Consider the following 25,236-nt stretch of genomic DNA (forward strand, 5'->3'; position numbering starts at 1 on the left):
ACCTTCTCTATGACCCAACAATACCACTTCTGGGTATCTACCTAAAAGAATGAAAACCAAACTACCAAACTAATGCATGCATATCTATGTTCATAGCTGCACAATTCACAATTGCCAAACTATGGAATCAGCCAAGATGTCCATCAACAGATGAATGGATTAAAAAACTATGGGGTATGTATACAATGGAATTTAACTCAGCCATAAAGAAGAACAAAACTACGCAATTTGCAGGGAAATGGATAGAACTGGAGAATATTATGCTAAGGGAGATTAGTCAGTCACAAAAAGCGAAAGAGTGAATGTTCTCCATATTATGCCAAAGCTAGGGAGAAATTGGGACACAGGAGGTACTCCAGACAAAAGAGATGACACTTTAGTAGAGTGAAGAAAGCGAGATGGAAGGAGAAGGAAGGAAATACCTGAAAGGACATGATGTACATACACAAACTTATCAAAGTCAATCACTGTGCTGAGCACAGGGCAGGGGAAGAGAATAGGGTAGGAACTGGGTGAGGGCTCAATGAGTACTGTATGTATGTATGTATGCCTCTCCCACCCTGAACTTCAGTAAAATGTATGATTACAATGCACCAATAAAAAAATAAATGAGTGATGTGTGCATGCATGCCTCTATCACCTTGTATTCCATTAAGATTTATGACTACAATCCAGGAATAAAAAAAATTTTAAAATAAAAAACTATTGATGAAAACTTAGTAGATGTACAAGGTAATAATCTGAGAACAGATTTATAGTTCATTTAAAAAAAAACCAAGTGGGGTGTGGTGGTGCAGGCTTGTAATGTCCGTGCTTGGGAGGTGGAGACAGGAGGATCATGCAGGCTCGAAGCCAGCCTCGCTGCCTTAAGAGACGCTGTTTCCAAATAAAAAAATATAAAAAATAGGTCTGGGAGTGTAGCCCGGAAGTAGAAGGGTTTCCAGGAACCCCAGTACCACCAAAAACAAACAAAAAGAAAATCAAAAGATCAGTCCGGCGTGGTGGTACATGCTTGTAATCCCAGCACTTGGGAGGCTGAGACCAGAGGATGGCGGTTCACGGACAGCCTCAGCTACTTAGTGAGGCCTTCTGCAACTTAATGAAACCCTGTTACAAAATAAAGAATAAAAAATAGGACAGGGGGTGTGGCTCAGAGGTCAAATGCCCCTGAGTTCCATCCCCAGACCCACACACACAAAAAAAGATAAAAACATAATCATCAGTTGAACTGTATTCAAATAGCTAATGTCTACTTGTTAATAATGTATAAAAGGAACAAAATTCTTTGCAACTCTGTGAGACTCTGATTCAAAATAAAGAGTAAAACATAGGGCTAGAAATGTAGCTCCGAGGTAGAATGCTCCTAGTTTCAATCCCCAGTACTGCAAAAAAAAAAAAAAGGAACAAAATTATATTATTTATCTCTACTAGGTAAATTTTCTACATTAACATCATATTTTATTCATTCACTGTTAAAGATTAGACAGTGATTTTTCACTATTAAAATACCAAGCTTAGCCGGGCGTGGTGGCACATGCTTGTAATCCCTGCGCTTGGGAGGCAGAGACAGGAGGATCACGCTGGTTTGAAGCTAGCTTTGCTGGCTTAAGAGACCCTGTTTCCAAATTTAAAAAAAAAAAAAAAAAAAAATATATATATATATATATATATTAGGTCTGGGAGTGTAGCCCAAAGGTAGAAGTGTTTCCAGAAACCCCAGTACCACCAAAAAAAAAAATACCAAGCTTAGACATACTCCCAAATTTATCCTTAAAAACCCCCAGGAAACATAACAACAGATTATGGGTAAAGCTGCTACTTCCAAAAACAAACAGGAAGCTGATGAAGTTCAAAAATTATTATATGAATTGCCCATCATGTTTCAGTTGCATGTAATATATTTTACAGGTTTTATTCATATATTTATTTTCAGCTCATTCTACTAGGTTTTGGAGCAATGATATATGGGGACCAGATTTCACTCTTCATACAGGAAAGTAATCCAGAGCTGTCTAGAAATTTTGAGTGTCCCTTATTATATACAATCAATTTTAAGCCACAGCTATAAAGATATATACAAAGAGCTCATAAGATGAACAGCAATGCTGTAGTAGTTTTACCATTAAACTGGACAGCAACCAGTTGATAGCATAGTTTCACCACAATATAGCATAGGCTCTTATTTTTCCTCAAAAAACAAAATGAAACTATTGAGGAAATTCTGTTCAATTATTATAATATCTAGAGGGGGAGATCTTAGATTCTTTCTGGTCCACAATATTTCATTATTACCCAATATTAAAAATAAATATACAGAGCTGAGGATGTGGCTCCTCAGGAGAGCACTTGCCTAGCATGCATGAAGTACTGGGTTCTATCTCCAGCATAGATGGATGGATGGATGCATGGATAGATGGATGGATGGATGGATGGATGGATGGATGGATGGATGAATGGATGGATGGTTGGATGGATACATAGATAGACAGGAAAAGGAAAACAAATAGCATGTTGCATTTATATTAATATAACTTCGGATTTGCATTTTCTATTTATAACATTACATCTTCACTAACAGCTTAAAGAATTTAAGAGTGAATATATTTACAAGTTTTCATTCAGACAATGCCACAGTATATGCTATGGTATATACAACCTGTACTCAGAGTTTTGAGTTTGTTTTTTGTTTTGTTTTGTTTTGTTTTGTGTTGTGGTGCTGAGGTTTGATCCCAGAGGTACTGCCTCTGAGCTATACCCATGTCTCATTTATTTATTTATTTTTTATTCAGGGTCTCATTAGGTTGTGGAAGACCTCACTTTAAGTTGCTGAGGCTGGTCTCAAACCTGCAATCCTCCTGTCTCAGCCACCCAAGTACTGGAATTATAGACATGTACCACCACCACACCCAGCTCTCCAAATAGCATTTTAAATCCAAGAAACATATTCCAGTCAAAAGAAGCATAGAATAGTCTCTGAAATTACACATATGATAATAAAATGTAAATAAAATATTTAGCCACACACTTATTTTGCTTATAACCCAATGCCTTGAAAAGCAAGATAGAAGGTGCAGCCAAGATAACTGAATAGAGGCTCCTTGCTTGAGACTCTACTAAAGAATGAGGGCAGGGGAAAACTATATTTGGAGGAGAACAGATAAGGCAGAAATCTGGAAATGAGTAAAGAAGTAATGGGAGAATTAAACATCACTGAGAGAAAGACAATGTAGAGAAGAGAACACAGCAATGTAAAACTTTAACCCAGCTCTCTAACCTGCTGGGGTAGAGACCCTGACACTGCTTAAGCAAAGGCAAGATAATACCAGCAATCTCCACATGGCAGCAGACTGGCAATCCTAAACACACCAGAATTCCAGAGTCCTTCAAAGCTCTAAATCCAGTCTGGGGAGCTGGCTGGCTATTTCTCCAATCTGAAGAAAGAATACACTTTAGGCCTCAGACAAACCCAGAACTCAACTACTACAAGTGCCACAGCCAAACAGTCCTGGCTTGGGGGCAGGCAGCCAGGCCTCTGACTCCACTGCTTTTAGCTCGTGTATGACTCCTGCAGCAGAAAACACCCCATCAGTGTCCAGCAGCTTTAGGACCAGTGGCTGCCACAGGAACTAGGGAAGCTCTCCTCCCCATCCCACACCATGGAACTGTTGCCAATGTTGCAAAATCCCTGCTTCACCCCCATTTCTCCACCGGAGACTAAGAAAGCTCCCAACTAAGGCCCTCAGTTTCCACACCTGACCTCATCCAAAAGCAGAAAAGAGTAAAGGTCTCCTTCTTGACTCACAGCTGGAGGACTGCAGTGACTGGCTCAAACACCTCAGCATCACCTAAGCTTGTGCCTGCACTCCAAGGGAAGGTCACATCTGTGCTCTGAAGCTTCAGGCCTATAGCTGCCAATACCACAAGTCTTGTCCCTATCAGGGCTCGCTCCATGTGACCTAGAGACATTGCCAGCTAGCTGCAGCTCTACGACCACAGATTCCAAACCTGCATTCCTAGCACCACCGAAGCGACATAGAGAAAGAGGCCAAAAGGTACTACACCTCCAGGAATATGGATACCAGTACCAAACACTCAAATATTACCGGCACATGCTCCAGAATATCTGGAGAGGTCTTGACCTAGCTGATGTACTTCAGAACACAATTGCTGGAGCCAAAAGTCCTTGAGACTTGGAGATGGTATTACATGGTGACAGAGTTCCACAAATGTAGCCAATAGCACTAAACCAACACCTGCAATCATCCCACAGGACCTAGGTAAGGCCCTAACCTACTCTGGCTCCAAAACTGTAAGCGCTGGTGCCACAGCCCTAGGCATCACTCACATTCATCTTGAGAGTCTTGAGAAAAGTCCCCTATCTTGGGAAAGCATAGCTATGAGTGCCAAAACCTTTGTCATAACCTGTGGCTCCCCACATTCCACACTACCTGTTATGGCAGCTGTAACCACAAGCCACAGTGTCATCTGGCTTGACTGTGTAGTCTGAAAATATGCAGAAGCCTGCATCTGCTGCAACATGGTAACAACTACCTTCCTGAAATGTTGTAGTATAGCTTGTTGAGTCACTCAGTTACAAATGGCATTAAAGATGAAGAAATCACAGAGACATCTTTTGAGCTCCCCTACAATCATCCAAAGCACCTATCCAAATGACATCCTATAACCCATCAAAATAAAAAAAATTGTTTCTTGCCGGGCATGGTGGCCCAAGCTTGTAATCCCAGCACATGGGAGGCTGAGATAGGAGGATCACACAGATCTGAAGCCAGCCTCAGCTACTCAGTGAGGCTCTCAGCAACTTAGTGAGACCCTGTTTCCAAATAAAATAGAAAATAGGTCTGGGAGTGTAACCTGGAGGTAGAAAGCCCCTGGGTTCCATCCCTATCACCACAAAAAAAAAAAAAAAAAAAAAAAAAAAATTGTTTCTTGTAAAGGTTACTTCATAAAATTGGAAGAGTCAAACATTACATCAGATGTGCAGACTCCAATGTAAGGACACAAGAAATGAAACATGACATCTCAAAAGTAAAACAATAATTCTGAAAGATATCAATTAGGAGAAAATCTCTGAAATACCTAAAAAGAATCTAAAAAATTGATCTTAAGGAAACTCAGTGAGACATAAAAGATACCAATAGACAATACAAAGAAATAAGTGAAACACTATGATAATAATGAGAAATTTGCCAATGAGATAGAAATCATAAATAGAACTAATCCGAAACCTTGAAGCTAAAAACTTCAATGAAAGAAAAAATACAATAGAATGTTTCCACAACTGACAAAAACAACCAGAAATAAAAGTACTTAGTTTGAGGAGAGGTTTTTTAAATTGACTTAGACGAGAAGAAAAAAGATTTAAATAGAATAAAGAAGACCTACAAGACTTCAGGACACCATTAAGCAAAAAAAAATAGTTAAATTACTTTAATTCCAGATGTGAAGAAAAGAGAAAAACCATTGAAAATCTATTCTACAAAATTGGGAAGCCTCCCAAATCTTCATAGAAATATGGACATCCAGATACAAGAAGTTCAAAGGACACCAACTGAATTCAACCAAGACAGACCTTCACTAAGCCATAAAATATCCAGACTATTAAAAGGACATGACAAAGAAAGAATTCTAAAACAAGAAAAAAGCATTAAGTCACATACACAGAAATACTGATCAGACTTAGAGCAAATTTCTCAGCAGAAATGCTCATTAGACTTGGAGCAAGTTTCTCAGCAGAAACCTTATAGGCCAGAAGATAATGAGATAATACATTCAAAACACTGGAAGAAAAAACTGTCAAACAAGAATACTAACACCAGAACTTCCGGGAAGATGACGACCGAGAAAAGCGGGGCTTAAGAGCCCCGCTAACAACCAATCTCCATTACCACAAAATCAGTGCCTTTCATAGCCAGAAAACACCATCACCAGAAAAACAAAAAACTCACCAAGCTCCAGAGAGAAAGCAGACTGAGAACAGAGCTCAGAGCCACAGAGGAGATACACAGCCCTCATGCCCGAGGACGCGGCAGCAGCGCCATACTGCCGGCGGCAGCGGAAAATTCACCAGACGGCTACAGCAAGCCGAGGTGAGCCGCTGCAGAACAGCCAGGCGGGATTTCTCGCCGCAGGTAAAATCTAAAGCTCCCAGTGGCTGAGCTCAGCACACGCTGCAGAGACTCAGAGTGGAACTCAAAACCAAGAAGAAATACACCAGCCTCACGGCCGAGTGCGTGGCAGCGGCACCATATTGCCACCGGCGGCAGCAGCATTGAATTCACCGAGTTCAGTACAGCTACATCTGAGTACTCAAGAACAGTGAGTCAAATTGCGGGCCACAGAGAAGAAATACCAGTATTGTACTCCCTGGGACTTGACCCAGTGGGGGAGGGGCGGTGGCAGAGATATCACACCATAGGAGAACGTGCAACCTGGCACCCCCCACAGTCTAAAGCAGCCTCTATCGACTCTCTGGGTCGGAGACTCTGTGATACAACCTAGTAAAGGAGTAGTGGGGTCTGAGATACTACTGACTCGAGATCCAGAACACCTTAAGTGAAGTCATAGTGACCCAAGGGAAGAACCCAGAGAAGGCACAAACTTCCGAAATCATGGGAAAGAGGAATAATACTGGAGCAATGAATGCCCACAACCCCACAACATCAGAACCTGATAAAACAGAAAATCAGAGATTTCTAGAAGATCAAATCAGGAAAATAACTGTAGAAATAATAGAGGTGCTTCAAAAAGAACTCAGAGAGAGCCAAAAAGAGATAAAGGATGCAATTAATGAAGTAAAGGCCTCAATTCAAAGCACAAACAACCGATTAGACCACATGGAGAACAGAATCTCGCTCTTAGAAGATGATCATTCCAAAAATGAACGCATAGTTTCTAATCTAGGAAAAAATATCCGACAGCAGGAATCTGATATTGAAGAAATATGGGCCCATTTTAAGAGAGCTAACCTAAGAATTATTGGAATAGAGGAGGGAAAAGAAAGTGAAACCAAAGGGATCAACAATCTCTTCAAGGAAGTAATAGCAGAAAATTTTCCAAACATAGAGCAAGAGGTTGAAACACAGGTCCAGGAAACTTACAGAACTCCCTTTAGACAGGATCAGAGAAGAAGATCCCCACGCCACATAATTGTCAAAATGACCAATGTGGAAGCCAAGCAGAGAATCTTAAAGGCAACAAAAACAAAGGGCCAAGTGACATTCAGAGGCAAACCAATTAGAATCACTCCAGACTTCCCAAACCAAGTCATGAGAGCCAGAAGGGCTTGGAGTAACATATTCCAAACTCTGAAAGAAAACAACTTCCAGCCAAAAATTTCCTACCCAGCAAAACTTTCTATCAAATTAGATGGAAAAATAAGAAGCTTCCATGACAAACAGAAACTGAAGGAATTTATGTCTTCAAAACCAGCACTAGAGAAAATACTCAAAGAGATTAACTACAAAGAAGAAATAGGTAACACACACCAGAACCAGAGAAACAAGAGTTTCCATCCAACAGTCAACTAAGATTGGTTATCTGTGGAGATTCATTACTTATGTTAGTCTTTTACCTATCTCTAAATGGTATTGTTTGCCTTTATTGTTGTTAATTTTTAGGATTTCTAGTTGGAATATTAATATACCTTCAGATATAGCATTTGGAAATATTTTATCCCATTCTATTAGTAACTGTTAACTCTGTTTACATTGTCTTTGGACATACAATTTTTTTTTTTTTTTTTTTTTAGGGAGTTTGTATACTCTTCTGTTGCCTGTGCCATTGAAATCATATCCAAGAAATCACTGCCAATTTCAATGTTGTAAGGTTTTATGACCCAGATTTTCTCCTAAAAGTTTATAGTCTTAAGATTTATATTTAGGTCTTTTATCTATTTTGAGTTAATATTTGTATATGGGATTAGGTAAGGGTCCAACTTTATTCTTTTCCATGTAATTATTATGTTTCAACAATATTTAATTAAAAGATTATTATTTCCACCACCAAATGTTCGTGGAAACCTTTTCAAAAATAACTTGACAATATAGGGAAGAATTTAGCTCTAGGCTTTTATTTAACTCCAATGGTTTATATATCTGCCTTTAGAATAGTACTACACTGTTTCAATTATTGTAGCTTTATATGGTTTGAAATCAGAAAATATATATCTTCTAGCTTTGTTCTTTTTCAAGATCATTTTGGGTATCTAGAGTCCATATTCCATATTAGGATAGATTTTTTTTTCTGAAAAATAAATATATAAATATATGATAGTTTCACCTAAAAAAAATAGAAAAAAATATTCTCTGGTAAGAAAGAAAGTAAAAAGAAATATTGAAATGTTATCTTTAAGTCATCAAAAGCTTGGTATCAGACAAATGAAACTGTTATGTGAGATTATCATTTTTAATTTTGGAAAAATTGCTATAATACTAGATGTCAACCACTAAGCCAAGCATGGGAGGGAGGGATGGGGAGAGAATGGGGTGGGGATCGGGTGGGGGCTGACTGGGCGATGTGTGCATGTATGTCTACAAAAGTTTGTATCCCACTATGATGTATGAATACAGTGCATCAATAAAAAAAAAATTTAGTAGAAAAAAAAAAAAGAATACTAACACCAGAAGAATTATCCTTCAGAAAAGAAGACTACATGGTGGTACATATCTATAATCCCAGTACTTAAGAGACTGAGACAGGAGGATTGCACGTTTGAGGCCACTCTCAGCAACTCAGTAAGGAGCTCAACAACTTAGTGAGACCCTGTTTCCAAATAAAAAAATAAAATAGGGCTGGGGAATAGCTCAGAGGAAAATGCCACTGGGTTCAAACCCCAACACAAAAAAGAAGAAAGAGAAGGAAGAAAAGAGAGAAATAAATGAAGAAAGAAATGCAATCTTTTTCAGAGAAGCAGAAACTAAGAAACTTATCACTACCAGATTAGTCCTACAAGAAATATTTAAGGAAACCCTACACTAAAAATTAAAGGATGATAACTATCATCATGAAAACTTGTGAACATACTAAATCTCAGAAAGACAGATACATGAAAGAGAAGAGAATCAAACCTTAAAAGTGCAATTCCAGGCTTATTGTTTGCTTGCTTGTTTGCTTGCTTGCTTGATTTATTTATTTATTTATTTATTTTTGGTACTAGGGATTGAATCCAGGTATATTCTACCCCTAGCTATATCCTCAGCCTTTAATATTTTTTTATTTTAAAACAGGATATCACTCCACTGCTCAGGATCTTGCTAAATTGCTGAGGCTAGCCTTAAAACTGGGATCATACTGTATTAGCCTCCCAAGTACTGGGATTACAAGCATGCACCACCACGCCCAGCTAAATGTCATTATATCTTGATAAAATAATCAATTCTTCAAGGAGATATAATAATAATTTTAAATATATAAGCTAGACATGGTACCATTCCACTAAATAAAACAAATATTATTACATCTTAAAGAAGAGATAAACTGTAATACAATAATAGTTCGGGATTGCAACAACCTACTAATTTCAATGGACAGATCCTCCAAGCTGAAAAATCAACAAAGAAACATCTGAGTTGACTCACACTATAGAGCCAATGGGCCTAACAGACATTTATAGAACATATAATCCAACAGCAACAGAATGCACATTCCTCTCATCAGAACATGAAACATTCTCTAGGATAGATTTATGTTAGTCCACAACTCAAGTGTCAATAAATTGTTAAAAAAACAACACCATATCCTTTTCCTCTGTAGAAATTAGTAAGTCAATCTTGTAGAAGAATGAAATAAAATACTGGTTACTAGAGACTAGAAAGGGCAGGAGAGAAGAAAGACAAAAAAGTTCAGTAAGGGGGTAACAAAGCACAGATTGGAAGTTTTACTTTAGGACAGTAGAGATTCTGTAGTTTCATTTTTAATTTTTTATTGGTACACTGTAGCCATATACCTTAAATTAGTATAAGATAGTGAACTCTTGCATGTACACATCACTCAATTAGTCCTTATCCAATTCCCACCCCATTCAGTGCCCCTCTCTCCTTCTCATGTTTGCTTAGTGATTGACTTTGATATGTTTATTAATGTACATCATGAACATCAGAGAATTTCCTTCTTCCCCCTCCCATCCCCTCATTTAGGTTGCCTTATTTGCTCACCTATACTATCTCCTTCTTTGTCTAGAGTTACTCCTATGACCCATTTTCTCCCTAGCTTTCGCAGATTAGGAAGAGCATCCAATTTCTTATTTTTTTGTGACTGAGTAATCTCCTTAGCATAATGTTTTCCAGTTCCATTTACTTCCCTGTAAACACCGTAACTGTGTTTTTCTTTATAGCTGAGTAAAATTCCATTGTGTACATAACCCATAGTTTTGTAACCCATTCATCTGTTGATAGACATTTTGGCTGGTTCTAGAGTTTGGCAACTGTGAATTGTGCAGCTCTGAATATGCATTAGTTTGGTAGTCTGGATTCCATTCTTTTGGATACATACAAATAAGTGGTACCTAAGTGGTGGATGCCTCTGAGACCAAACTCAATGTAAAAGTCTCTGTTCTCCACAGCTAGGGCTGGTCTGGTCTGACTTCTCCTCACTTACTACCACTGGGTGGTCTGTGGTGAGCCCAGAGATCCTACTAGTTGGATCTAGTGTTAAGCATAGGTTTCCCCACACTTTGTTCTGATGCAGAGCCTGAGTCTGTCTGAGCCTCTGCTATATCCAACTGCAGACTCTATCCCCAGTTTCCCAGAGTTGAACTACAAAGTCTCAGACCCAGGGAATTTATTGCAGCTGCACGAGTCCCTGGGGATTTCTGTAGTTTTAAAAAGAAAAATCGAAGACACATTTCAAAGAAACCAGAAAAATATAAAATTCCCACTCCATAAAAAAATGTTTGAAGAAATAAATGATTATTTCCTTGATTTGATAATTTAACACTGCATATATGTATTGAGTTACTATAGTGCACCCCATAAAAATATACAAAAACTTCCATAAAACGAAAGGCCATGCTTTACCTTAACTTTTTCTGATGTTCGTTTTCCTCCAAAGCCCCCAGATCCAACAAGGAAAAGAGAGAATTGATTATAGCATATGAGTTCCTTCCCAGAATAAGAATAGACTGTAAAGAAAATAAAAGAAAAAATAAAAGGTATTGTTTTCAAGAGATAACTAATTAACCAAGATATTTTCAACAATTCCTTTAAAAGTTTCAAAACAAAAGCCAATTACTGAAAAAGTTCTGTATAACAGATGAATTACAAAACATTCATATTTTTATACTTCTATTGGTGCATTGTAACTGTACATCATAGTGAAACTCGAAGTGACAAAAACATGCATGCACAGTTCATTTGGTGCAAAGCACTCATTTCAATGCACTCACTCATTACCAGTCTCTGAAAGGCAGGAACAACAGCTTCACAAATGCTTTCTTAACTATGAAAGAGCAGGGTTTTTTTTCTTAAACATTTCCAACTACCTTATATTTCTAGTTTTCTATCACGAACATTTCAATCAACTCCATACCCAGACCACAACCAGACTTTCAAACATTCTGCCAAAGCATTCAAGAAGAAGGTATAAGCCACACAGGGACAAGGTCCTGGCTATTCTGCTCACAAATGTATTCCCAGAAATTAGAATTGTACCTGGTACAAAAAGTACCTAAATAAGGTTCATAAGGCTCATTAAATTAACCAAAAGATCAGTAAATACATAAGTGAGCAAGTTTATAATTTCATCTAAGCTGTATTTATAATCTCTAATAAACCATGACCCATTACCAAGATATAATTGAATAAATGGAGTAGATCAAGAAAAGAAGAGTGAAGATTAAAGCAAAGTTACTACATGGCTTCCTTTTATGGTATGTTACATTGGTAAATAACAAGAAAATAAAAGAGAACTTAATCCATTTTAGCCAAATATCAGCCAACACTCAGAATGACAAATATAAAAGCCCACAGCAGGAGAAAAAGAAAAGGAGAAAGAAAATAGAGGAGAAAAAAAGGGAGAGAACATACATCCTATTTAAAGTCATTGAAAAATTATTATTAAGTAAAAACAACACAAGTTCTCAAATAGCATATGCAATACAGGTGGTCCTTAACTTAAAATGGTTCAGCTTGAAATTTTTTAACTTCACCATGATGCAAATGCTGTATGTATTCAATATCCGTGTGTTTTTAGTTTTCCCCTAGACTAACAATATGAAGACAAATTCTTATGATGCTGGGCAACAGCACTAAGCTGTAGCTCCCAGTTTGCTATATGATCACAAGGGTAAAGAACCCATACTTTACCATGCACTGTGTTCCTAAGCTAGGATGTCCACTGAGTTATATTATGAAATGCATCTCTGACTTGAGATATTTTCAACTTACAATGGGGTTTATCAAGATGTAACCCTAGCTGGGCGTAGTGGCACACGCTTGTAATCCCTGCACTTGGGAGGCTGAGACAGGAGGATCACACAGGTTCGAAGCCAGCCTCAGCTATTTAGTGAGGCTCTCAGCAACTTAGTGAGACCCTGTTTCCAAATAAAATATAAAATGGGTCTGGGAGTATAGCCCGGAAGTAGAAAGCCTCTGGGTTCCACCCCCAGTACTCCCGCCAAAATAAAAGATGTAACCCCATGATAAGTCAAGGAATATCTAAATAACCTCCTTTGTATTTAAAACAAAAATTATAGGCCTATATTCCAAATATAAGTAACATTAAATGATCTACTGTTTATTTCTAAAAGGTTGACAGTATTTTTAAACTTTAAAATAAACTTAAGTAATATATCTTTAGCATACACTTAATTACTAGTATTCAACATTTATTCAACTACTATAATCATTTTTCCTACCACAGATAAAATATGGTATAATGTTTAAGCCATATTATAAATTTAAGTAGGCTTTGATGCACAACCATAGGTACCTATCATTTGGAAGAAAGATCCTCTGATCAAATATGATGTGAGTTCCAAATAGCTTACATAGGAAAGATAATCTACAACATAGTGTATTAAGAGCTATCTGATTTTTCTGCCAAGAACATATTTAATCAAACATAATTCTCCTCTAGAATTTGTTTACTAGCCATAATTCTCATAGACCTGGGTTATATCATTTTTTAAGGTCACTGAAATGCAGCACCCTCCACGGACCTAGCCTCAATCTACTTCATTCTCCAATCTTTCTTTTTCTTAAAGCACTTATAAAGTTTTCCAATGCTATCTTGCTGTCTTACAAAATGAAAAGTAAATATAAACTTAGTATCTGTGCCAAAGTATTATATTTCATACAAAGTATAACATTATTATAAACACTATAAATGAGTTACCATCCATAAGAATCACTAGGCCAGATCCTTTATCTAGGATATCAGCAATAACTGCTTCACATCTAAAGTTTCCTAAAATGAAAAGTTAAAAAATAGACTGTTTAAAGACCATATATTACATTCTTAACATAGTTTCCACTGTAATTACAACAAAACTAAAAAAATTATAATATAAATTTTAAAATTTCATGAACTCATTAGAAATTAAAAATAAATAAGAATACCTGAATCTCTAAGTTTCAAATATTAATATTTCTAAAAAATCAGGTTTTTTAAAATAACCATTTTCGATGTTAACAACTCCTCTTGGTTTCTTTTTAACTTTGTCATCCAACAAATATTTTTTGAACACCAATACTACTTATCCCATTGCTTCTCAAATTTTTATTGGTTTCAATGAGACGGTATTTCTGATTAATTTCTTTTAAAAACTCTTTCTCTCCTCATTTAACCAGTAATTTTCTAATATATTAATTACTATTCAAAGGTAAATCTTTAGAATAGTTTTCTTTTTCTCTCTTTAGAGAAACTGGTATTAAACACCCAGCTTCCCAGCCTCAAACTTTAGCATCAGCCCTGATTCTCAGTATGTCATAGATTGTTCATAATTTATGTTTCTCATGAATTATTTTTCTTCAGTAGTGTCTGTGCATTTTTACTATGTAATTTTAAAGTTTGTTCTCAGTTGGGCATAATGGCCCACACCTGTAATTTTAGTACATGGAAACTGAAACTAGAATGCCAGGCGTGGTGGTGCACGCTTGTAATCCCTGCGCTTGGGAGGCGAAGACAGGAGGATCGCGCTGGTTCGAAGCCAGCCTCGCTGGCTTAAGAGACCCTGTTTCCAAATGAAAAGGTTAAAAAATAGGTCTGGGAGTGTAGCCCGTGGGAGTGTATCCCGGAGGTAGAAGGGCTTCCAGGAACCCCAGTACCACCAAAAAAAAAAAAAAAAAAGAAACTGAAACTGGAGGATCATAGGTTTGAGACCATTAAGAAGTAACTTTGTAAAACCCTGTTTCAAAATAAAAAATAAAATAAGCTTGGGCTGCAGCTCAGAGGTAGAATTCCCCCTGGGTTCAGTCCCTAGTGAATATCCAAGTTTTGAGATGCTTATGATTTGGAACCTTTTTAAATTGTAGAAACTCAAATTATTTATAATCTATCCATAAAACACACCTACTGATGAAACCTAGGGCCTCGAGCATCAGGAGACTGACTTCAGCATCTTTTAATGGCTCCTTTATTAGCTACCACGGTACTAGTATAAGCTGAGGTAATCATGGTGACAAAAGAAACCATTAGATGGATAAAGTGGAATATTTTCTACTCCAGGATATGTTGATATCTAGACTTTTTGAGATCAAGAGTTTGACATTTATTATGTTCTATATGATATCTTTATCAAATTTGTTTCTTTTTCAATAACTTATTATCAGTGTAAAACAATACATTCTTTCTTCTGGGAAGTGAGACTGATAAATATTACCAGCCTTGATTCTCTCAAAAAGAATATGTGACTATCAAATATTAGTATATGTAGAAGCACTCTGAATAGTTAAGCACTATGCAAACAATAATGCCAGATTTCTAAAATAGAATCTCATAGAACTGTAGGTTTAATTTTTATAATAGATTTAACATTTTTTCATCAGTAGTCTTCCAGCTACATTTTTATAAAACACACACACACATTCTCTGGGATCAGTGTCCACATCTATATTTTACTACAAATAAAAGACAATATAATGTGATAATTCAGGTGACCTTTATATTTAGTCAGGTTATAAAATTAGCTAATACTGTTTTGCAAATAGTAGGTATTTAGTAGGTATTTGATGAATGCACAATCATCACAAACTGTCTCAGATAAAACAATCTGTTTGAAAATTTAGGCTATAATATGTACACTAAAGTAAAGCTATTTCACCTTAAGCAACAAAAATCTCACTATTTTTAAGTAAAAGATAAAGGTTTATGAAAAAATTAAAGTAGAATTCAAACTAGCTAACCTCTACATCACATAATGTAAAATGATAAATCCTTTTTTATGTATTTTATTACCATATATAGCCAGTATATAATTAGACAACATTCAGACATCAAAGGAAAAAAGTAAATATATCAGACTATAGTGGAAGAATAACAAGAGAAGCTTAGGTAAATAAGTAAGATATTGTTGAGAAAAGAAAAAAAATGATTATTAAGGTAGGCTTGGTTTTATTTTTCCCAAAAAACAAATAGCAGAACAATGAAACTATCTTTTAGCATTGTTTGCTTTATGAAAATCAGTATCAAGATAAATACCATAGAAAGGAATGAAAAACTATAACCACAGGACTTACAAATGGCTATACACAATCACTAAGTTTAGAACACACATATACAGGAATATTCCTTTCTAGCAAAGTTTTAAGTAATCAAAGCAAGTTCTAGTTAATATTTAATTTACTCTAAAGTATACAGTAATTTATGATATGTTTTATAGGGCCACTCTATGGCAGTTAACACAGCTGCAAAGTTTTGAATGCTAACTAGAAAATACAATTATTATGGAATTAGTGTTGTCAGGAACTTACCTGTTCTAGGAAGTGGTTTATATAACTCCAAGTATTGCTCGCCATGAAGAACCTATTTTAAGATGAGAAAATTATATTAGCAAACTTTCTTGTCCCAAAGGTTCTGCCTGTAGATATTGCTAATCACAAGTGCCACTATACTGTTCCCATGCTCAAACCCTTACAGTTCCCATATTATCTCTCATATTATATATCACATTATCTATTGTCTTTTACTTAATTGTGTGATACAGAAATAATCAGGCCTCCCAATCTAAAGATAGCCAGCACTTTTGGAGCAGAGAAGATAAACTTGTGTTGGCATCTGTGAATCTTTGTTGACTGATAATTACAGATTATTTGCCAACAGCAACACTAAACTAGGCTGTGTTCCCAGTGCTTTTAACAGTACCTGATACGTATTAGGCATCCAGTAAGTATCTTTTAAATAAAAATAACAAATAGGCAAATACAAAATATTTCAAGCCACACCTACCAAAAATGAATGACAACTTAAGCCATTGACCTTCATACCCAAATGACTGCACATCACTAGAGTAAAACAGCTTCCCTGTCTTCCTCAAAAACCAGAAGGGAAAAATGGAGAAGGAGACCGGTGTCATATAGTCTGGAAACTCAAATTTGCAAAGACTGGAATTCAGATTTCAAGATGGCTATTATTCCTGTCGCAGAATATGAAAGCTATTTATGATTTCCCATTGTGAAGAGAATTTTGAACATTTGTTTTACTTTTTCACACTTACATTATCTAAACAGAAGAAAAATGTGCTACAAAAATTGTAGAAAGTAAATTACACATATCTCTGGCCTTTCTCCCAACTTCATCAAATACTCTAAGTTCCCATGTGCTCATATGGAACAGCCATTAGCAATTACATAATCAATTCAGCCAAAGTCACAGAAATCTGCTTCTAGCTCTATGATTCAACAATTATTGCTGGGCTCAAACAGAGTCTTACTCTAAGGACTGGAATATACACTACCTTAGAAGCTTTCCCATAATTTTTCGCTTCTTTCTTACTGAAACAGTTTATTCATGTGGCTTCCCAAAAAGCCACATTCCCACAAGAGAAGTTATTTGCCCTTGGCCAAGTAGCAAGTTAATGGCAGAAACAGAATGGATAACATTATGCCAAGGGTTGTGGGACTGTACTATTTATCTTCTTTTTGCAAGCATTTTAAACTAACTCTACCCCTCTTTTTTTTCTTTTTCTTTTTTTACAATACTGGGGATGGAACCCAGAGGCATTCTACCTCCAAGCTACACTCCCAGCCCTATTTTATTTGTTTTCTTTATTTTGAAACAGGGCCTCACTAAGTAGCTGAGGCTGTCTGCAAACCCATGATCCTCCTGTCTGCCTCCCAAGTACTGGGATTACAAGCGTGAACACCACACCCAGTCTCCCTTCTTTTATGCTTAAAAAGAAAAATCAAAAAATATGTTAAATCTTTATTCCTGAACCAACCACTGTAAACTGTTTTCCATATACAATATGTATGCAAATACACATACAGGATGTGACATTTTTCTGTAACCACTGAAGAACAAAAGAAAATCCAAATAAAAGTTTCTTATTAAGCATACCTTTGCAAAGTTGATGGAAAGCCCAGGAATCTCTGCTAATCCTCCACTCATTATAGATTTTTGAGCTATGATAACTCCAAAGGTAGGCAAACAGGAGAAATCAGAACTTCCTTCATAAACAAATTTCAAATCTTTTGTATCTTTGACTGATGCTCCCACTCCAAGGGCATACATAATAGTTTCCAGTTCCGTATAAGTAGAAGAAAATGAAGGAAGTTTAGTGCCAATGGCTTCAGCCTATAGTATTGTTTAAAAAAAAAAAAAGAATTTATTGATATTTTTGTCAAAGTTTTAAATTTTTTTTTCTTATTGGTGCATTACAGTTTCACATCACAATGTGTATCATGTTGACAATAGTATACATTCACACAGTACTTGGTGCCCCTCCAAATTTTAGAAATTTTACCTTTTAAAACTATTAACTGCTTACGTACCCAATTTCAATTCCGAAGAGATAAAAATAGAATGCCAGTGAATTTGACCAAACATACAGGTTTCATTACATTTAATTTTTAAAAATAGAAGCCAATTAATATTCAGAAAAATGACTTCATTTACAGATAAGCACTTTTCTTTTTGTTTGTTTCTTGCTAACAGACAGTATGTTTCATTTTGCACTTTCCTGTCTCTGATGGTGAAAAGCCCTTAATTCAGCAACTATTATAAACCAAAAATAAAAAATAAATGTTATAATTAAAGACAGTGAGAATAAACCATATAAAATGAACTGTGAACAGATAGGCAAAGCACTTCTGAATGCTTATAAATTAGACAGCCTCATAATAGTTTTAGTTAAAATGAGATTTGATTTAACCTGAAGTTTCTTCCCAGAAATGGCCTTTGCCTAACTGGATGTTATATTTTTCAATTTAGTGATAATTTGCCTAGCAACTGTGGGAAGCCCAATTTTTAAGTTACTTTTAATAATTATTTTTTCTGTTAAGTATCTGAAAGAGAGAGAGAGGGATAGAGACAGAAAGAACAAAAGAGAGGCAAACAGGAGTACTGTGAGGTAGAAATAGTGTGTGGCTCCTAAACTCTATAAACATTTACTGTATGATACTTACCAAAAGTTTGCCAACTCCTGTTTTAAAGTAAAATCCCAATAATACAGTGACAATATTCTCAAGCTTAAAATTAGATTCCTAACTTTCTTTGTCATTGTGCCTTCTCTGGACCACAGAATATCAGAATCTAATGAAACAAGTGATTTATTTCTTACTATTTACCCACTACATTTTTTAAAGTCTATGCAGAGGAAGCATAAATCAGCATATTTCACATGGGCTAAAACTATAATTCTGCTAGTATTTCTGATTCATTGAGAAGCTTCTTACTGACAGTCATGCTGAAATATTTCCCAAATACAATCTGTCAATGCTTTCCTTTAAAGGAACTGAACCAGAAGGATCACTAAAATAACTATCCTTTCCTAAAAAGTTAAAAACATGGTAACTAAAGCAGGATTACCAATGATAGTCAAAAATATGACATTTGTCAAGCTGCGCTGAAAGAAGACATTATATTTAGCTTATGTTTATTCATTCTATCTATTTAGAGCATATCTTATGAAAAGTTCTGTGGTCATTTATTAGTAAATTTTAGCTTAGAAAATAATTCTTTGCAGAAAATATGTTTAAGAATTACTTACATGTAGGTAAAAAGGTAAAAGAACTACAACAAAGACCCCACAGCACAAAACCTCCAGGAGTCATATTGTGCCATCCCCAACCTCCACTCCCACATATTTTCAAAAATTTCAAATCTACTTAAAATCAATTTAAAGCTAATCTTGAAAACAAAGGGAGTGTTAATGGGCAGAATGAAAACTGAAATAGAAGGTAGACAAGCAGGAAGGCACAGGTACAAAGGACAAACACCTGCCTCACCTCAAGTCCTTTTTATCAATAACTGAGGTAACCCCTTTTCCCCTCTTTCATCCAGTAGTCTCTGTGTTAATTTTCAAACAGCAACGAGGTAGGGGAGGAAAAGGTTGCTAAAGCAGAACAGTTAGGCAACTAACTTGACTCATCACATCCCAAAGTATAATTTCCAAAAGTTATATACAAGTAAAGAATATCCCTCTAAAAATGTTCATGTATGCTTTTGGCACCTGTTTTTCAACCATCTAGAAAGGTCAAGGGAACAGGCTGAGTGGATTAACATCCATTCTCCAAGCCCCATTCATACATTATTAAAAGCCTTGGAAACTGATACCCAATTGCCCTCACCTCCTTTCAAGACATTCCTCCACCAAGGGAAAGAAAACTATGGAATCATCCAGAGAAATTTAAGAAGAGAGAAAAAAGGGGGGAAGCTGCAACACAGAATAAAATTGAATAGCTTCAGAATTCACCCCAAGCCACCTCTTCATCTTACTGTTCAAATGTTGTGAATTCTCTGTATATCAAGGATGTACATGTTCCCTGTACATGGTCAACTCTTGCAAATTCCCTGTATGTCAAGGATGTACTAAAGTTAATCATAAATGGTTTCTGCATTATTAGAGACTGAAAGAAAGTAACTGCACTTGAAGAGAAGACGGAACAAGTCTATAGGGTAAAAAAAAAGCTGTAGGCTTCATTTCTCTACTTACAAATCCTGAGGTGTTTGTAGACGTTGTATGACTGGTGCGATTTGCTGAAATTCCTCCTTCTGAATCTACTTTTTGTAAAACTTCAATAAAACCGCCAACTGATTCTAAAATTAAAAAAATAAAGCTTTGTTTAAAATGTGACTAAGAAAAGCTATACTGTGCTAGATAACAATTGCTTACAAAATATCCACTATGATTTATGCTGTATAATGTTATACTTTTGTAGGAAATAAAAGCTATGAATGACTATAAAATAGACCAAAAATAACTAGATGTTTTCAATGGAAAACAAGATATTGTCTAACATACCTTTCCCACGTTACCTAAGAGGACTCTAAGCTTTTCATTATCTTTCAGTTATTTTACAACTCCATAAAATAGGCTACTGTCTACAGATATACAATTTGACTAGTGGAGAGAAAACTTATTTCCCTTTTCTCACTACCATCATCCATTCCCTGGAATAGAAGAATGCCACAATAACCTCAAACCCAAGTCTTTGTATAAGTAGTAAATCTGAAGAGAGTACTAAAAATTCCTTCAGGTACAAAAAGAGAGAACCATCACCATGAATAGTGACTCCAGGAAGGAACTGGAAGCTGCTGTTTTGGGGTCTAAGAGGCTATAAAGGAGGCTTATGGACTATCCACATATGCCATAAGATATTCAGAAGACTCTCGAACTTTTCTAATAAACTTTGGAGATTTGGGCTTCCTTCCGAACTCAGAAAAAAAAAAAAAAAATAACCACACTATCAAGTCTGAGATGACCAAGGATATCTGCTATGCCAAGTGACACTACTGGAGAACTCTCTTGGTTACTTATCCTCCCCCTACCTCTCTTTTCAGACTTAAGAGAAGGCTATTTAATTGAAAGGTGCCTTGGTACAGGCTAAAAGTGCTACATTGAGATAAAACCTGAATTAACTCTTAGCTCAAATCCTATCTAGTTTCTCTGAGATTGAATTCCATCATCTATAAAATAAAAATGCCAAAACAGGTGTACTGGGAAGTCAAGATGATTTCTTAAAACTATACTTCAAATATAAGAGTAACCTTTACATTTATAATTACATAATTTGTTTTTATATTGTAATACTTTTGAGTATATTTTGAGAAATACTATTTGAGACAGAAATCAGAGAAAAAAATTTAATATAGTTTCCCTTTTTTCTTTCATTCATTTTCATGGGTAAGTGACTGTTATTCATAGAATAATATCTCCAATATCAATATATACAATAAAAATGCCACCGGTTATGATATAATTATCTTGCTATCATTTGATTGAGAAAAGGCATAATGAAAATTTCAGTTAGTATGCAAGCAAGTAGGAAAATATCATTAAAAAGTAAAAAACTGAGTAGTCTTCTTTCAGATATCTTTTTCTATCAAACTCTGAATATAAAATTAAGAGGAAAAGTGATTTATAAAATGATTCTAACTCATGATCTTTCTCAGAAAAATCTTAAATTTCATACATTAAATGTACATGTGAGGTTTAATTCCCAGCACCAAATAAATAAATAAATAAGCATTAACTGCAAACAAACACACACAGTGCTATAATAAAGCCAGATTTATTGGACAGTAAAGAGCTAAACCTAGGTAAAATAAGCTTAAGTAAACTGTTGGGGAAACAGAGAAAAACTGTGTCAGATTAGCAGTATATGGGTAGATAACAGAAGACTGTAAAATCAACCATTAACTAGGGAATAGATCCATTTAGCATAAATGTATAAACACCTTGTGCCATCCATCCCTCAGCCACACATAAACTAAAAAAAAAAAAAGAGGACTATGAAAAACTAAAAACTGAGACTGTGAGTAACATAAGTATCTTAAATACAAAATATTTATTCTAATAACTACCAAAGCAGAAAACATACTACAGATGATTCAAGCATCTAAGTCACCAGAGACAATTCTGTAAGACAGAACAATGCTGCCGTCTCTAGTCCTCCAACCAGATTTGGACCCTTTACCTTGGATACTCTGAGGCTTGCTGGCATTTTCAAAGTCACAGATCTTCTTCCAGTTAGCCTTCACAGTCTCAGGAGTCATTGGCTGATTCCTCTGTCTTACAGTGGCTCCAAGGGTCCGCTCCCAGCGTACTAGTTGTAGAAACAAAATTAAGATTCTGAGCACAAAGTTTAAGACGGAAACAGAAAATAAGATGCACTAAGAGCCCTTTCCATTTTTAACTTCAAGAAATAGAAAATTAAGAAAAAGAGGATTCTACTATCTAGAGAGATTTACCACAAGCCTTAGAAATGCATTTTTTCTAAAATACCTACTAAGAAAATATCAATTTTAAATAGTATATCTAAAGCTGAAGGGAAAACTGATTATGCAAGGCACTGAAGGAAGTATGCTACATCAGAAGAAAATAAATTATATAATAATTACACCAAAAAACTAACCTCATGACTATAGATCACTTAGGTAAAAATACTTAACTCTCCTTATTTATAAAATAAAGAATAGAGCTTGGATGGTAGCAAACTGAGGATTAATGATGGTAATAGGTCAATTATTTTAGTTAACAAAAGATTAATATTGCCAGCCACAAATAAATCTCCTTATCCTTCCTTCATTCTTCCATTTCATAAGAAGTCAACTAGACTGCACAAATTCACAAAAATAATTACTGATAAATACATTCCATTAAGAGAATTTTTAACTTGTGTGAAAGGGCAGTACTAGGGATGGAACCTAGGGGCATTCTACCATGGAAGTATACTCTAGCCCTTTTTGAAAATTTTGAAACAGGGTCTCACTTGCCTCAAATTTGCAATTCTCTTATCTTCACCTCCCAAGTACCAGGGTTACAGATACATGCCACTATACCTACCTTGGTATTTTATTTTATTTTATTTTTAATCCAAAAGAATAAATAACCATTAACAACCTTATTTAAACATAATGGTCAGACTTTGATAATTGTTCTTTTTTTTTAAGGTACTGGGGATCAAACCCAAGTCATCACACATGCTAGGTCAGCACACTCTACCACTGAGCTATATCCCTAGCTTTGAGATATTATATATTTGCTTTGAGATAGGATCTTGCTAAGCTTCCCAGGCTGGCTCTGATCTTGTGATTCTCCTGCCCACAGCCTTCTAAGTAGCTTAAATTACAGGCATGCATCCAACATGATGACTGTTCAACTTAAGATTTGTCTTGGGAAATGACAGAAATGCCCCCTTATATCCTCCTATTGATAAAGTGCCTGATAGAGCTTTTATTATAATACTTATCTTTCTATCTTAAATGAGTGTCAAAAGACACTCAAATGCTTGAGAAACTTAAGTCATTTAAAAAGTTTGAGATAACAGTTATTAATGCTAAAACATACTCTACAATATATTGCAACGGTACTCTGCAGTACCAACCGCCTTTTAAATAACTTGTGTAATTTTTACACTAGCAACCAACTGAAAATAACTTACTAGAACTACCATTAGGTTTAAGAGATGGAACAGAAAAAAGCATTGAAGCCACACAAATTTACTGTTGTAGGGAAGGAAAACAATTCCCATAGATCAGCTGCAATTTCTGTTCCAGAAAAGTTGTTCATTGTAATTCCTCACTCTCCTGATGTCCCATGTTCCAGAAAGAAAAGAATTACATGCCAGAATTGGAGACCTTGCCCACTATTCCATGTAGAAGCGGTTCTTGCCATTTTTCCAAAAAGAGCCTTCCCTCCCACTTTACTTCTCTGTGAACCAGCAAGAAAAAGCATGAGGGATGCCAGAGGCATTGGAAGATAAATATCAGTATAAAGAGAGACCATATGAATGAATAGCTACTTCAGAGTAAGAAAGAAAAAAGTACTAAATAGGGAATGCCTAGACAAAGAATAAACAGGTTCTTCAAAGTGCCATCTTACAGGACAATAGCCATGTTTTAGAACACCTGTTCCTATAATAACATCAAGCTTGAACATGTGTACATTAGATCTAGTGATTTAAACTGACAAGATCCTTATTACCTAACTCTGAATATGCAGGTTAAAAAAATGGAAATAACCTATGGCAAACCAAAAGAAACTTACATTTTCCAATCCATCCTGCTCCAACCTAGCAAAACAGAAGGGAAAAAACATTATATATGTAAAACCACTAATAGAACTTAATTTTTTAAAAAGGCACCTATCTTACTAGGGGTATCAGAATGATAAATGACAATGAATGAAAACAGTATTTCTCCACAAACATCCACTGTCCCATGACTACGATGGACAAGATAGTAGAAATGCTTAGACTGGAAAAGAATGACTTTGATGTGAGAGTCCAAGGTTTGACACTATTTCTTCTACTGACTAGCAGTGCAATTCTGGCCTCCCTAAATCCAAGTTTCCTCATATGCAAAATAAGGATAATAAAACATACTTGATTCAGTTACTATGAAGTTTTAACAATAAAAATTGTTAACTTTTATAGCTGGGCATGGTGGCGCATGCTTGTAATCCCCACGCTTGAGAGGCTGAGACAGGAGGATCATGCAGGTTCGAAGACAGCCTCAGCTGGCTTAAGAGACCCTATTTCCAAATTTAAAAATATAAAATAGGTCTGGGAGTGTAGCCCGGAGGTAGAAGGGGCCCCTGGGTTCCATTCCCAGTACCACCAAAAAAAAAAAAAAAAAAATTGTTAACTTTTCCTTTAGAAAAAACTGGTAAATTTTTTTCAAAAAAATCAAAGCCAATAAAGAGTATTCTACTTAATGAACTAGACACATTCATTTTAGTAAACATCTTTACACAGAGATAAGGCAAATGTCCAAATATTAACTGCATACAAAAAGATAAATATTTTATTCCTACAAGTTTTTGTGAGGTCATTCAGGAAAATCATGAGGGAAGTAATGTCTGATATAAAGCAAATCTCTTTGTCATGTTATGCATCAAAATACAGTATGTAGAACTTATTGTTCAAATTCCACATAAATATGAGAGAAGAAATGTGCCAGGTATTTTAATAGCTCTGACACTGGGGTGTTGTGGCTATCATTTTTTATCTTTATATTAATACACCCACACCTTTTATAATACATCCAGTCAGTCTTCATACAATTAGATAAATCAGGAGTCATTTTAATAACAAACAAAAAAGAAATCACCTTTTACCA

At 35.7% G+C, this 25,236-nt stretch overlaps 1 protein-coding gene across 5 annotated transcripts in view; it reads right to left on the bottom strand.

Annotated features, from left to right (window-relative positions):
• Positions 1-25,236, bottom strand: part of HSD17B4 (hydroxysteroid 17-beta dehydrogenase 4) — a gene marked incomplete at both ends in the record, with an annotated part of 112,039 nt that overhangs the window by 45,719 nt on the left and 41,084 nt on the right. For 4 of the 5 annotated variants that reach the window (XM_080698319.1, XM_080698316.1, XM_080698315.1 and 1 more), the window contains 7 exons: positions 11,034-11,137; positions 13,351-13,422; positions 15,927-15,978; positions 17,512-17,748; positions 20,108-20,211; positions 22,092-22,220; positions 24,164-24,188. In XM_080698319.1, the coding sequence (XP_080554445.1) occupies positions 11,034-11,137; positions 13,351-13,422; positions 15,927-15,978; positions 17,512-17,748; positions 20,108-20,211; positions 22,092-22,220; positions 24,164-24,188 (723 nt within the window). The remainder of the gene's footprint in view (positions 1-11,033; positions 11,138-13,350; positions 13,423-15,926; positions 15,979-17,511; positions 17,749-20,107; positions 20,212-22,091; positions 22,221-24,163; positions 24,189-25,236) is intronic. The other variant, XM_080698317.1, reaches the window with a different exon arrangement.

This window comes from Muscardinus avellanarius (assembly GCF_963383645.1).
Source record: "Muscardinus avellanarius genome assembly, chromosome: 7".
NCBI classification, from domain to species: domain Eukaryota; kingdom Metazoa; phylum Chordata; class Mammalia; order Rodentia; family Gliridae; genus Muscardinus; species Muscardinus avellanarius.